The following is a 16,287-nucleotide window of genomic DNA, read 5'->3' as shown; positions in this document are numbered from 1 at the left end:
ATGCCAATCTTACCGTTCACCTGTCTGAAATCAGTAAACTCAAAAAACATCAGGGTGTGAACTTGGGTCCTTCAATACTTTATGGCTCAGTCCCACAGTGGGCAGTGCATCTATCAATTGAACCACCAGCAAGCAAACACCTGGTTTTACATCTCTCCAAAGTTTAAATCTCAAGCACATTTTAGTTCTTGGAATTATAGTTAAAGAGACTTGACTTTCACTGTAGAAATTGCCATGGCAAGTATTTGGCATTTATCCCAATAAGCAACAAACTAACAATTTTTGGTAATACATGGAAGAGTTTATTGGTTTTACAGTTGGTTTATACCGATAGGTAACAAAATTTTTTTTATAGAAAATAACCAATTCAGTATTGTTTACCCCTGTTTTACTGAAAGAAGAGGTTTCAAATGTCCTGCCCATGATGTGCTGCAAATTACAAAGCACAAAATAGTAGGTCAACAGATTAGTGCTCCATTGGTTCTTCTGGTTTTTCACATGGCGGCGCGTCATCAGATCGAGCGACCTAAAAAACATTTTCAATAGATCAGTAAAGTAAAAAAAAATCTGCAGCTCAACTTGAATTTATATTCTGGATGAGTAGAAAAGATTAAAAATCAGACCCTGCAATATTAAGTATTTTAAAAACCTTCGATTGCACCTACAATTTACAATAAAATCGATTTGTGATGCTAAAATGTTCTATTAAATTTCAAATAAACAGCATCTTTTTAGGATCAGCACATCTCAGAGTCGGGAGCAGTCAATCTTCTCTGGAAAACTCCAACATGATATCTGAAACAGACAAGCCACCAATACCCAACACAATGTTGATGTTTGGCTCGGCAGGCTGGCGCATTAGTAGAATCAGGTGTGCACCATGTTTCCTGTTTCAAGAAAATCCTGCAAGCCAATGTCATCAGAGACAAAGTTGCCCATGTAGTGCAAGAAGCTTACAAGTTTTTTCTGCTGGTAGGCCGTCTGATTTTAGCCAATTAAACTCCAGCAATACTCCATGCATAATTAGGGATCCCCAAAAACTCTTGCCAACTTGTGCTGGGCTGAGAAAAGTGGGCTATGTTCTTATGGAGAGAAATGTGCAGTACCTATCAGGCAAAAAAAAACCACAAGTGGACTTATCAGAAGATTGATGTAGAATGTGAGATATGGCGACAGGTTTCTGCAAATGTCAGACATCCAGCTGACCAAAACTTACAGTATGAAACACAGCAGTTTAAAATACAGTTGCAAATAAACTCTGACTGCATCAAGAATACTATTTTCTATACATGCCTTTCTCTGAGGTCTTTCTTCTAAGCCTTCCAAAAATGAAGCAACATCATCGTCATCGTAAATGGTGAAATCGATGTCTTTACCCACAATTCCAATTGAGACATTCTGACAGGCAAAGAGAAATAAAATATCAGTATTTACAATAATGCTGCACATTAAGCTTAACAATTAAAACACACAACAGTTCAAATTCCCAGACTAAATTAAAATTGCAGAATTTTACGATACAATTTCGATCTGAATTCTTAAATTAACACCTATAAATATTTTGTGTTTTAATGCAAAGAGTTAATCCAGGTTTGCGCAAACCTGTGAAATAAATCTAATTTCAAATTTAGCTTAAATAAATTTCTGGTTAATATTAGTGAAGCCATGCTTCATCTTGCTGTACATTTTTACATGCAACAGCTCAGAATTCAAGTACAAAAAAACTGTGTTGCTGAGATTTTTGATAAAGATTTGACCTGACAGCTCTGCTCATTAATGATGGCGTCAAAACAAAAGCAGTCACATCAGATTCATAGTCTGAAATGACAATTTCTCTGTCGTGGAAAAAGTTTTGCCAGGTTATCAAGTGAAGCACTGTACAACAGGCTGTTGCTGCATCTCAGCAAGCGGGAAATGTCATTAATAGTCACTCCAGATAAACCTCTAACCCATACTGAAGAAAACAAGGTGCCCAAAACCCATAGTCTTCATATCGTATACCGATTAGTTTTACTTTGGACTCACTGTTATATTGCATCAACCAGAGACTTCTTCAGTGGAGCACGAATCAACGACCCTCACGAACTCGTTGAAATTGCAAGGCACTGTACAACACGTCATGGTAACAAAGAAATAGAATACCTTTGTAGTAAGATCCTGTTCAGCAGGGAGCGTTTCTCTCAAGGCACGCAGACCATGTTTGACCAATTCATTCAAATTACCTTGCAAGGAAGGGAGAGCAGAGATAGAGCAATGATGAGCAAAAATTTGAAACACTTGAGAAACACAACCACCAGATTTGTCACTTACAATCCTGGAATTCATCCATGCGTCTCTCTAGGTAAGTTCGAGCAGACTGTGAACGGGCACCAATTGACATGGCCTTGCAGTCAAAGTAATTAGCCGATGGGCATGTTTGGAAAATGTGAGGGCCTATATCCTTAAGATAAAAAAAGAAAAGTTGATTTAATCAAACAGATTGACACAGCAGGACCACTCTCAGATATTGTGGCTTAGATTTTCCAGCTGGTGTTATTTAAAATAAATAGGTTACCCATGTATCAAAGGGATTACTGCCAGTGATAAAATAATGCCGATCAGATAATGTTGAAATGAAAGCAGGACTCAAAAGTGGACGCTCATGCAAGATCAGATCTCAGGCTGGAATGGAATTAATCTAGCTTGTTTAAAATATACAGTTGTCTTCTGAAATTAGGCCGAGAGAAAAATAACGATTGTAACTTACATCATAACCAGCAATAAGCAATCCCACACCATATGGCCTCCTTCCATACCGCTGTGTAGGAATTTGAGTTTCTAAATAAATATGGTTAAAGAATCATCACACTTCAAGCAAACACAAAATCAAACACTTACATTTGAATTCTGGTTAATTTATTGTGCATAAAAGACAATTGTTTATAGCAAGTCAGGAACAAAGTTTTAAACTCACGTCAAAATTTGCTGATAATTGTGAGTAAATTCAACAGCACTGAACACATATCATAGGCAGTCCCTCGGAATCGAGGAAGACTTGCTTCCACTCTTAGCATGAGTTCTGAGGTGGCTGAACAGTCCAATACGAGAACCACAGTCTCTGTCACAGGTGGGACAGACAGTGCTTGAGGGAAAGGGTGGGCAGGGAGCCTGGTTTGCCGCACGCTCCTTCCGCTGCCTGCGCTTGATTTCTGCATGCTCTCGGCGATGGTACTCGAGGAGCTCAGCGCCCTCCCAAATACACTTCCTCCACTTAGGGCGGTCGATAGCCAGGGACTCCCAGTGTCAGTGGAGATGTCGCACTTTATCAGGGAGGCTTTGAGGGTGTCCTTGTAACATTTCCTCTGCCCGCCTTTGGCTTGTTTGCCGTGGACGGGATCAGAGTAGAGCGCTTGCTTTGGGAGTCTCGTGTCTGGCATGCAAATTATGTGGCTTGCCCAGCAGAGCTGATCAAGTGTGGTCAGTGCTTCAATGCTGGCCTAGACGAGGACACTAATGTTTGTGCGTCTGTCCTCCCAGGGAATTTGCAGAATCTTGCGGAGATATCGGTGGTGGTATTTCTCCAGTGACTTGAGGTGTCTACTGTACATGGTCCATGTCTCTGAGCCATACAGGAGGGCAGTTATTACTACAGCCCTGTAGACCATGAGCTTGGTGACAGTATTGAGGGACTGGTCTGTGAACACTCTTTTCCTCAGGCAGCCGAAGGCTGCACTGGCGCACTGGAGGCGGTGTTGGATCTCGTCGTCAATGCCTGCTCTTGTTGATAAATTCACTAAATATATTCAAAAGGGAGTTAGATGAAGTCCTTACTACTCGGGGGATCAAGGGTTATGGCGAGAAAGCAGGAAGGGGGTACTGAAGTTTCATGTTCAGCCATGAACTCATTGAATGGCGGTGCAGGCTAGAAGGGCTGAATGGCCTACTCCTGCACCTATTTTCTATGTTTTTATAATAGTTATGTTAGCTATAGATGTACGAAAGTAAAGTTGAAACTTATTTAATGGACAGAAAAAATGTGCTTTCAGGTTAAGGATACTGCTTCCAATCAGGCTCACTAGACGCGATACTGGCAGGGGCCTGTCAAACACAAACCTCGAGTCCAAACACTCCTGACGCATGAAGTTGCTGTAGAGAAAAGGGGGTATAAGAAATTACAAATCACAAGCATAGAGTGTGAATGAAGCAAGTAATAAAACACTTAAAAAATCTACTGTTATCAACAGTGGTATGTAACTGCTTTATGCACAGAAATGCAATGTGATCGGATATAGAGTGTTACAATGGTAGCTACCCCCACAAGTCTTCTACATTTCCCCCATTATCAATTTTACTGTGACGCGCCTCCACATTTTCTCCCCCACCGAAAGCAAAAGTGCGGTCAGGTTTTTGAAAGCAAGCAAGCACACGCAGTTATTGCTGGGTCAATTGTTAATTTTAGATCGGAGATTGATAGAATTCTGTTAAGCAAAGGTATTAAGGGATATGGGAAAAGGCGGGTATATGGAGTTAGGTCACAGATCAGCCATGATTTCATTGAATGGTGCAACAGGCTCGAGGGGCTAAATGACCCGCTCCTGTTCCAATTCAAGACTCCTCTCCTGAAACATTAACGTATCTTATTCTTTCAAATGCGGATCGACCTGATGCTCTTGTGTTACATCAACAATAACACTTGGGGGCAATTTAAAGAGTAGGATATCTCCCTCAGTATATTTTGAACAAGTTGTAGATGCTGCCTTAGGAGGAACTATGATAACAATACTCTTTTGATGGCATACAATGTGTGGCACCAGAGAGGAAAGGGAATGGAATAAAAGACATTAAATAAGGGGATAAAGTTAATTTTGGGAAAAATGTGTGAATTCACTATTCATAGTTCAATGCAAGAATCAGTTTATTTATTCAAGTAATTGCTTAGTGTCCCATTTTAGAAGGCATAGTAAATGTGCCGAGACATTAGACTATGAGCAAAAATTTGAAACACTTGAGAAACACAACCACCAGATTTGTCACACTTACAATCCTGGAATTCATTCATGCGTCTCTCTTAACACCATGACAAAATAATAATTGCAACTAAATAAATTGAGTAACGAACTGAAGAACTGCACAAATACTCACCACAACAGCCGAGCATCAGCAGTGAGACCAGCAATGGAGATGCCAATATGATTGTCGACATGGAGTACCTTTTTTTGGTGAGCGGCCAATTCTGACTGAGCTCTCTACAAAACAAGTAGTTCAAAAGATGAATACAATGAAAGCTTGTGCTGAATGACAGCAATTTAAAGGGCAGAGGGAGGAAAGAAAAAGAGACAGGGACGTGTGTAAAGAAAGAGGAAGGGAGAGATGAAAGAAAGAGGGGGCAAGTTAGGAAAGAAGGAGGAGGAGAATATGGAGGCAAAGGCAAATGCATGGATAGTCTCAATCTTACAAATGAAGACACCTTTGGTATTTGAGGTGCGGGTGATGGAAAAGGGGTCTTAGCAGTCACTTTACTGTGGAGAAAATAAGCCTTGCCCTCCAGGAGAATCCTGGATGAAGTTTGGCTGGTGTCATGGTAATCTCACTTTCCTCACATCTCCTGAAGGTGGCAGCTCTACCCTATCGTCGTCTGATATTCACGCAAACTCACTTTCCAGCTGAGATATATTGAAAAGTAATTAGAATTAGGAACATATTGTACAATAATCATGTGGCACAAGGCAAGCTTTAATCCAATATGCTCCTCTGATTACCCAATGGGTGAACACACTACTTGATGCACCTCAGCTTCACAGACCAAAAGGGCATCAGGTTGGGTCCTTAATCTGTAAAATGATCTAGTTTCTAAACTTGTTTCACTATCTTTGGGTAAGGAGGGTAAATGTTCAGAGCATCAGTACTGGATTTCTCTCCAATGATCTCTGCTAGAAACAAGTCGATGTTAAACAGTCCCTTCAGGATCACACATTAAGCACAGCCACTTGAATCAGCCGATGGAAGGTTGCTCGAACTATAATCCATCGAGAGAGAAAGAGGAAAGGGACAAACATGAAAGTGGTAAATGAAGGAATAAAATAGCATATCGTGCTTAATAATGGTAACAAGAGGTCAGCATGTGATCTGTTTTATTCAAACCTACAGCTATAGCTTGATCATTTTTACCATTATCAAGCTATATATGCAGGTTTGAATAAAACAGATCGTGTGTTGAACCTTCGGTACACAGAAGTGATATTTGATATGTTGATAGGGTGAGATGGAAGTAAGGTGGGAGGAGGCTCATGTGGATCATAAACACCGGCAGAGGCCTTTTGGGCCGAATGACCTGTTTCTGTGCTATAAATACTGTGTATTTCACCAATCCCTCGTAAGGTTAAGAAATGTCATCACTTTTGTACTTCAGTTAGTCCTTATTCACGTGACAATCAAAAATTCATCATGATCTTGTATGCAAAAATAGCCCCTCAATAGCATTTTCTCATTTCTGATTTTTGGCACCTTCACAGCATCCTATCAAAATTAATTAAAACGCAGTGCACCTCTTCAGGAAGTAGATAATTGGTTGAACAGCACAAGTTATTGTCTGCACCTTAACATTTGCAGGAAGGTACTGTATTTTTATTGAATACTGTAGTATTATCCACATTTTTACCTTTAAAGCTACCAGAACAGCATGGGTTTTTGACTTGAGCCCCACAGTGGCTGAACCTTGTTTCACTGCCTCCATGGCATATTCAATCTGATGTATACGCCCCTGTGAGAACAAATTAATAATTAGCTCCAGTACTAATTTTTGGAAACTAAGATAACAAGTCTACGTAAGTATTAGCTCATACAGTATTTCAAAACATAATTTCCCTCTCATTTAAAGGAATTTTACAATTTTCATTCGGAATATTTCAAATAAAATTAAGAATCGCGTTTCCTGAAAATCAGCGCCTCCCCGAATCCATGCGCACGTTTCTCGTAACTCCATGTTTGAAGTGCTCCAATCTGGCTCCTGTCCCACCATAGCACTGAAACAGCCTTCAGTGAAGTCACAAATTCCATCCTGTTACTGCAACTGTGGTGAATTACTCCTCAAACATCTTGACCTCTCTGCAGCCTTTGACACAGTGGATCATAAAATCCTCCTTCAACACCACTTTTCTGTTGTCCAGCTGAATGGGACTGCCCTCGCCTGGTTCCACCCTTAGCTTTCCTGTCGTAGCCAATCACATGCAATAGCTTTTCCTTCCACCCCTGCAGTTATCTCTGGAGTTCCCCAAGGATCTATCCTTGGCCCCCTTTTTATTTCTCATCTACATGCCCGTAGGCAATCATCCAAATACACAATGTCAGCTGACGACACTCAGCTCAACCACACCACCTGTCTTAACCCCGCCACTGCCTCTGTTGTCAGACTGCGTGTCCGACCTCCATTCCTCGGTGAACCACAATTTCCTCCAATCAAACATTGGGAAGACTGAAGCCAATGACTTCAGACCACACCGCAAACTTCGTATCTTAGCCACGATTATATTCCCCCTCCCTGGCTACTGTTGCAGGCTGAACCAAACCGTTCACAATCTCTGCATCCTATTTGACCCATATCCTCTCGATCACAAAGACTGCTTACATCCACCTGCGTAATATCACTATCCACCTCTGCCTCAGTCCATCTGCTGCTGAAACCCTAATTCATGGTTTTCTTACCTCCAGACTCAACTATTCCAATGCTCTTGTAGCCAGCCTCACATCTTCCTCACCTGTATCCTAATCCACACCAAGTCCCAAGTCCCATTCACCCATCAACCCCATGCTCGCTGAACTATATTGGCTCCTGGTCCACGAACACCTCAATTTTAATATTCTCATTTAAATCCTTGCATGTCCTTGCCCTTCCCTATCTCTCAACTCTCGCCCTGCAACCCTCCATGAACTCTTATATTCTTCCAATTCTGGTCTCTTGCACCTCCCCCACAACTTTCAACCCATCACTAGTGGCCATGCCTTCAGCCATCTAAGCAAGCTCTGGAATTCCCACCCTTAACACCTCTCTTCTCCTTAAATCCTACCTCTTTCACCAAGCTTTTAGTCAATCATCCGAATATTTTTTTGGCTCGCAGTCAGTTTTGGTTTGATTACACTCCTGTGAAGCCTTGGGGCGTTTGCCTAAAGGGGCGCTATAAATGCAAGTTGTTCGACCAGCAGTTTGTTCAATTCACAATTGTAAATTTGCTTGTGATTTCCGAAGTTTAAAATCTTTATATATTAGCTTTAAAGTTTATATATAGGGTAGACAAAGAGAAAATTTTTCCACTTGTAGAGAGGTGGGGGCAGGGGTAGTCCAAAACTAGAGGTCACAAATATAAGATAGCCACGAATAAATCCAATCGGGAATTCAGGAAAAATGTTGTTGACTCAGAGTGGTTCGGATGTGGAATGTTCTAACCATAAGGAGTAGTTGAGGCAAATAGCATAGATGCATTTAAGGGAAAGCTAGATAACATGAGAGCGTGAAAGGTATGCTTAAAAGGGTTAGATGAAGGGGGGACGGGTGGGTGATGGGGCTCATGTGGAGGATAAACAGAACAGACCAGTTAGGCTGAATGATTGTTTCTGTGTTGTTGACTTGATGTCTGTAGATGGCATTTTTTTTAAAATGGACTATAATATTTCTACTGCATCACAATTACAGATTCACTGGATAAGATGACAGCTCAAAAAACTCTGACCTATTTTGCCTTAAGTGCAATGACGTATTTCCAATTATCAACTGTATTGAATTATTCAACTTTATTGATTAAGCCACAATTGTTGTGCAATGAGCATGCCATCAAGCATCAGCTGTATAGCATCTTCAGTATCATGCTGAGGGACCAAAAATCGAATAAAACTCAATTTCAGATTCCAAAATAATGCATGCGAGTAATGTGAAGTCAAAGTTGAATCTATGATTATGACATTATCTGAATTCCTTGTAAAACTGCAATAAAATATAACATAACCCAAAGGGTAACTTTTCTTACCTGTGGGCTCCAAACGGTGACATCATTGTCATATTGATTACGGAACTGTTGGAAAAAGCAAATGTAAAATTTGAATACATGCACTGAACACAAATATAGCTCTTCAAATGAATACCAATCAAGTTATTACTGAGCACGTTTATTGAAGGTCGCACCAGCACAACAGATGCTGCAACAGATTTGCTGTTTACATTTCACAATAATCAAATGATAATCCCAGTACAAAGCCTCAATACCCAGGCTGGAACAGAATGTTTGCTCCAGTTTGAGATCCTTTTAAGCTCAGTAACAAGATCATGAAATGTTAATATATATGAAAATATTGAGGGCTAAAAAGCTTGCCAACCTTGGGCACAGACTTTTAGCGATATTTCTCGGTTTTTGGCGATAAATGGTGCGGTGGGAAGTTCGGGGAAGTCTTATGGTGGCGGTTTTTAAGAACCGCTGGGGAGAGGACTGCCGCCGTACAAGACTTGAAATATCGCTTTCGTCAAAGATTTGGCTCACAGCACACCCGTATTTAGGATGAAAAAAACGGCAGGTTAAAAAGCTGCGTTACAGCCAGTGGAGCAGCGGTAACTATGAAGACCTGCAAAAAAAAGTAAGTGAAAGTTTTTATTTTTTAATTCTTTTGCAGTGATTCATTAGTTAAGTGTCTTGTGAATGTTGTGTGATTTTTTACAATTTTGTTTTTGGTATTTTCCCTGCTCCCAAGGCCTCTCTCGCAGCGGTATCGGCCTCGGAGTAAAGTTGCAGAAAATTCGCAGTTTGCACCACAAATCCTCATGCAATGCCGATTTTTACCGCCGTGCAAATTGAAGCCTGAATTTTAGGCCTCCTAGCGGTAGCAGAGTGAAAGTGCTATTTTTGGCAAAAAAAACACTTCCACCAAAAAACGAATTTCTACCCAATAGTTTCCAAGGATACCCATGTAATCTAAACGTTAATGTTGTTCAAGAGAATGGCTCATTTAACTTGCCCAACAGGATGCAAAGCAGCCCAGACTACGACTGGATTTACACAAATCTGCAACATCAGTACTAAGTGGTTTCATTTTAGCTGTAATGTAAATCAAAGCCAGGGTCTAACCTGACTCCAGAGCAAAAATTCTAAGAGATTATTTTACACCACTTTGCTCAGTCAAGTTGTGCCCAAACTCCAGATGTATACTGCACAACTTAAACACAGGTACAACACTGCAGTAGTTGTGTAAATGCAGCCTAAAACAGATTTAACTATATAAATAATTCAGATAAGAGTAAGGAAAAAGCATCAGCAACTCTACCTCGGGTGAAACACAGATCCGGATTATGCATTAAGAACAACGGTGAGGCTAACAGTGCTCACTGGTCGTGGGCAGGAGCATCGGCGGGGCCCTGGTACAGCAGAGGAGCGGGAAGGTCGTGGCGGACTCGCGACGAGTGATCGGGGCGGAGGAGTGATGAGGGATTGTGGCTGAGATTTAGTGGGTGATCGTGACGGAGGGCCGGCGAATGTTTGGTGCGGAGATGCAGTGGGAGATCATGACAGAGGTGCGGCGAGTGTTTTTGTGGCGGAGCTGTGAGGTGCGGTGAATGTTAGTGGCGGAGGAGCGGTGAGAGATCGTGGCGGCAGAAGTGCGGTGAGTGAGGGTACGGGGCCCAGTAGAGCCAAGGGCCCAGGGGCAGCACGGGCCCAGCCCACACTGCTATGTGTGCGCGCACTAGGTCCGTGCAGCAGAGCAGGTCTCCAGTCGTCCTGGTTAATCCTTGCCACCGGATAAAGGCCTAGCTCTGTCAAGTCCGTGTGGTGGCTGGTGTGCAGTAGTCACCCCACGTTAAAAAAATCCACGCACAGGCATCTTCCACCCTTCAATTGGAGTTCAGGACTAGAATATCGGGTCCTTCATTGAAACATCTGTGAACTCATATGGAAGCAAGTCATCCTCGTTCGAGGGACCGCCTATGATGATGATGATTATGGAGTAAGGACAACAACTTCCAAAGTTCGCACATAGGCAGTTCACCGCAGAAAGTCGGAAGATGCTGTCCGATTTGCCCTACTCCTCCACAAGCTACTCTACACGGGTGCCTCGCCGAGCAATTCGGCAATGATATCCAGGTCAGGGCATGAACTTGCTGTACTTGCACTAAACACAGCAGAAAAAGTTAGGGCTGGTACATTCAGGTGTTAGTGAATTTTTAAACAGCATCTTAAGGCTTAATTACTGCTAAACAATTGCTTTAGCACTGAAAATGTAATTTTTACAAATGTGGAGTCTCATTCCTTCAGTGTTTGAATATTGTTGGAGATATTAAAAAAACTAAATTTTTGATTTTTACTTTTTCTTTGTCTCTTATAGAAACATAGAAAATAGGTGCAGGAGTAGGCCATTCGGCCCTTCTAGCCTGCACCGCCATTCAATGAGTTCATGGCTGAACATGCAACTTCAGTACCCCATTCCTGCTTTCTCAATCTCATTTATCTTTCACTTTCTGCACATGATCTTACAATTAATTTTTACTTCCGGGTTTAGACTGCGTGTTTCAATGAAGATTCTTCAATCTGATTGGTTGAAGAGATATGCTTTTGTTTGTCCTGCTCACACAAGCCACAGATCTCCTGTAGATGGCGCTGCGCTGGTGAAGCTCTCAAGGAACCGTACGTTGCGGCTCAAAAGCCTGCGAAGTCTGTGGGCAGCTGGAAGCGCAATGAACGGTGAGTGCCATTCGTTCGCCACTGACCGCTAAATCTGGGCTATTAAGTCTTAGCAATGCAGTTATTCAATTAGAGTACATGGAGGGAAAAGAGATGGGGAAGAATTAATACAAGCATTACCATATGCTGCAAATGCTAAATCACAAAAAGTCAACATTATTTTTGCATTGACTGCCACAAAGGTTACCAGCACATTCAAATTTCTGAAAGCATAATCCTTTATTGTAAAGGGTATGGTGCCAGTTCCTAATGCAGGAGTTTGTTGCCACAATAATGTTACACACACACATATGGTATAAAGAGGGTAATGGCCATGATAGGAGCATTCACATTGCAATCTGTCAGACTGTAAATCCGACCACTACTAAAGAGTGTAAAGATACAATAAAGTAGTGGCCTTGCACACTCAGTGGCATATTTAGACTATATTTTAAGGAATTTAAACCATATCATCTAAGCAACCTTGCATACACTGGATATTTTGGGGCAAAGAACGCTTACAGAAGCTAAAAAATGGCATTTTCCCTCAAATTATTTACAATACCTGTAATGACTAAACAGATACTACATAATGTAGCTAGCTATGTGACCATTGTTGCTCACTACCCTACTCTGCAGAAAAAAAATGTAAAACAACAAGCATTCCTGTTCATTGTTAAACCCTCTTGGAAGTGGGCCTGTGAGGACGGCAGCAGGCTCAACTGTGATACCCTATGGCTGAAAAACCTGCCCACATTTACTGTCTGGTTTCACACAAAAAAGAATGGACCTCTTCCTTTATGATGGTTGGGGGAGGAAAAAGCTGAATGGTGAAGAAATTTGAAGAGGGAATGAAGAGGAATCTGTTGATTGTAAAGATTAGAAAGTGAACATCTTTCATTTATGGCATTTAGAAATATTTTTACTTTAAAATACATGGATGTGTATCTATTTTTCACCTTTTGAGGAGAGGGCGGGGTGGCAGGAAGGCGAGATGGGTATTCCATTCTTGCTTCTGATCACCACGCACAACACATTATAAATGGCACAAAACTTCAAATGCATCTCCTCCAAAACTAGACAAGGTGTGCAAGTGTCCCAAAGCAAACCTCTCTGCAGGGGGAGCATCTCACCTTAATTTGCCACTGCTGTACATCAACAAAACTGAGATCAGGACTTAGCATGCCTCGTCACTTGTTGCTTACGAAAATTTGTCAGAAATGCAGTTTTCAGATGTGATATTAATCTGCCTTCTGTGGCTCGGTGGCAGATTTTGTTTTGTAACGCACCTGTGAAGCGCCTCGGGACATTTTACCCCGTTATGAATGAAAGCTGTTGTGGTTGCTTGGACAGAGACCTTGGCACAATTTCACTGAGGAGCAGGAGCGCATGCCCTGGGCAATATCACCCACTGAACCCAAGAGAGAGAAACTTTGTCATTTATCTTGCAGCTCTCTGTGGGATACTGTGAACAAATTGGCTGCCACATCAGCCTCAAAAAATCGTAACTGCCCTTGACAAGTAATGAATTGGCTGTGCAGCAGTGAGGACGTGACAAACTTCTACACAACTGCAAATTCTATACAAATATTTTGCCAAAAGAATCCAAATTGCAGACCGACTGAAACAGAACAAGTGCTCCCAAATTTAAAAAAAACTCAAGGATGTCTCAGTCCAGTCTATCAACCAGCAACAATCGCCCTCCGAATATATCTCAGCCTCCAAAACTAATTGACATGCACTTGGTTAGTGTTGCAGAATGCCCTGATTCACGCAGTTCATCAGAAAAGCTGCAGCGAGATGTTATTCTCTCTGCACTAACACTACCTGAGCATTTGCACTCAGACACAGTCCATCAACAGCAGTCAGGCTCAATTATACAGTGAGCAGGTGGTGGGGGGCGTGAGCCATGTTCGGGCCAGTGATTACAAACATGAGCCGAGGCCCCAGGGGCCGAGTCCGGCGGGGCCGGGGGCCGGGGGCCGGCGACTGATTGCGAGCCACTGCAAACTCAAGGCCGCCGTTGCCCGCCCGACCCGACCCGACCCCCCCCCCGGCCTCGAGTAACCCGGCCCGGAACCCACAGCCCTGAAGGCAGAAGCGATCAGCCGAGCACAGCGGCGGCCGGTGTCTCGGGGAGGCCGGGGGGTGGTACCGGGTGTCGGAGGCCTCGGGCCTCGGCCTCAAGCAGTGCCTGGGCTTCCATGACTCGGCACAAAAGGCCGCGGCCGGTGAGGGGGGGGGGGAATAGAGGGTGAGGGGAGAGAAAGGGCAAAGAAACCCGTGAGCGGTGCCGCCGAAGCGGACCACTGATGACACCCGGTGCCGGTGAGCCCGCCGCCCGGTCCCCCCCCCACACACACAGGCCCGCAGGCCCGCCGCCTACCATTTTGCTGCGTCCGCGCCGTTCCCTCCCAGCTCGACAGTGCCGCGGCTTGATGGATCGAGCCTGGCCCCCCCCCCCCAGCCAGGAGAAGCAAATACTACCGAATCATCGAACGCACCAGGCTTAACCCTTTGAGGACCGCTGACAGAGTGGGGGCAACAACAACAACAACAACAACAACAACTGGAGTGGGAATTCTGAGCAGAGGGGGAAGGAGGTGCTGAGGACTTTCAACCAAGGTGCAACAGTCAATAAGCAAATATATAAATCAAAGTCATTAATTAGATCGAGGGGGATAAAATCAAAATTAACAAAATTTAACTCACTTCTCTCTCGATGCCCCTCCACAGTCTCTAAATTGTCAGACTGCTTGTCCGACATCCAGTTCTGGATGAGCAGAAATGACCTCCAATTAAATATTGGGAGGACCGAAGCCATTGTTTTCGACCCCCGCCACAATCTCCGTTCCCCAGCCACTGACTCCATCCCTCGCCCCCAACTCCTGTCTCAGACGGAACCAGATTGTTCGCTACCTTATTGTCATATTTGAAATGAGCTTTCGACCACATATCTACAGTATAACTAAGACTGCATATTTCCACCTCCGTAACATTGCCCGTCTCCGCCCTTGTCTCAGCTCATCTGCTGCTGAGGCCCTCATCCATGCCTTTGTTACCGACAGATTTGACTATTCCAACACACTCCTGGCTGGTCTCCCACATTCTATCTGATGTAAACTAAAGATGATCCAAAACTCGGCTGGCCATGTCCTAACTCGCACCAAGTCCCGCTCACCCATCACCCCTGTGCTCATTGACCTACATTGGCTTCCGGTTAAAGAACATCTCGATTTCAAAATTCTCATCCTTATTTTTAAATCCCTCCATGGCCTCACCCCTCACTTTCTCTGCAATCTCCTCCAACCCCACAACCTCCTGAGATGTCTGCGCTCCTCTAATTCTGCCCTCTTGAGCATCCCTGATTATAATCATTCAACCATTGGTGGCCGTGCCTGCTGTTGCCTAGGCCCCAAGCTCTGCAACTCCCTGCCTAAAACTCGCCATCTCTCTACCTCTTTCCTCCTTCAAGACGTTCCTTAAAACATACCTCTTTTGGTCACCTGTGCTAATTTCTACTTACGCGGCTCAGTGTCAATTTTTAAAAATCTTATAATACTCCTGTGCAGTGCCTTGGGTCATTTCACTATGTTAAAGGTGCTATATAAATACAAGTTGTTGTTGTTGTAAGTAGAGGATACCAACATTTAAAGGATCCGAATTGCATGAAATATAAAGCAGCGACACATAAGTAATTGAATAATAAATAGGAGTAAGGGATAATAAACTAAAAATAGATATAACATAAGTAGTTAGACTTCTAAGTAAAATGATAGAACAGCTGAAACCCATTGCCTGCATTCCCTGTGCCATGCGGGAACACCAGGAAGCTGCTTGTGTTCTGGATAACCACATGTGCAGGAAGTGCCTCCAGTTGCTCGAACACAAGCACAGGGTTTTGAGCTTGCGGAGTGCTGTAGTCACGGCAGGATATACTGGAGGCTAAGAATTTCCTGGAATGCATGTCCCAGGAGGTTGCCACCCTGCAACTACAGAGAGTTCAAGAGGATAGTAAGTGGGTGGACATCCGGCAGGATAGGAAGAGGCAGGGAGTGCAGGAATCCTCTGGGAGTGTGACACTTTCAAACCGGTTATCAGTGTTGAATACTGGTAAGGGTGACAACAACTTGGGGAATGCTGTCTGGAGCACATCTACGGCCCGTGGAGCAAATAACTGCACAGGGGCACAGCAAAATGTAGAAATGCAGTGGTCATAGGGGATTCGATATACAGTGGGATAGATGGGTATTTAAGAAACCATCAACTTGAGATTTGTGTTGCTTCCCTGGTGCCAGAGTAAAGGACATTACTGAGAGGGTGTAGAACATTTTGAGGGAGGAAGGAGAACAGCCAGAAGTCATGGTTCATGTGGGAATCAATGACATAGGAACAAAAAGGGTTGAGGTCCTGCAGGCACTGTTTCAGGAGCTTGGGAGGAAAATAAAGAGCAGGACCTCAAGGTAGTAATCTCTGAATTACTGCCAGTGCCACATGCTAGTGAATATAGGAATAGTAGGATAAGACAGGTTAACTCATGGTTAGAGAAATGGTGCAGAAGGGAGGACTTAAGATTCCTAGGGCATTGGGACCAGTTCTAGGGATCTGTTCAAGT

The 16,287-nt window shown here is 43.3% G+C and overlaps 1 protein-coding gene across 1 annotated transcript; it reads right to left on the bottom strand.

Moving 5' to 3' along the window:
- Positions 1-279: 279 nt before the first annotated feature.
- On the bottom strand, positions 280-14,130 carry psma1 (proteasome 20S subunit alpha 1). Its single transcript, XM_070899937.1, has 10 exons — positions 14,059-14,130; positions 8,997-9,041; positions 6,638-6,739; positions 5,122-5,225; positions 4,037-4,125; positions 2,747-2,817; positions 2,311-2,440; positions 2,143-2,222; positions 1,294-1,398; positions 280-526 (listed from the first exon to the last, which is right to left on the bottom strand). The coding sequence occupies exons 1-10, from the start codon at positions 14,059-14,061 to the stop codon at positions 467-469; spliced, it is 789 nt and encodes a 262-aa protein (XP_070756038.1). The 5' UTR covers positions 14,062-14,130; the 3' UTR covers positions 280-466.
- Positions 14,131-16,287: the final 2,157 nt, after the last annotated feature.

The sequence above is a fragment of the Pristiophorus japonicus genome, chromosome 14 (assembly GCF_044704955.1).
Source record: "Pristiophorus japonicus isolate sPriJap1 chromosome 14, sPriJap1.hap1, whole genome shotgun sequence".
NCBI lineage: Eukaryota > Metazoa > Chordata > Chondrichthyes > Pristiophoridae > Pristiophorus > Pristiophorus japonicus.
The sequence above is the reverse complement of the archived record's forward strand: the minus strand, read 5'-3'. Positions and strand labels throughout refer to the sequence as shown.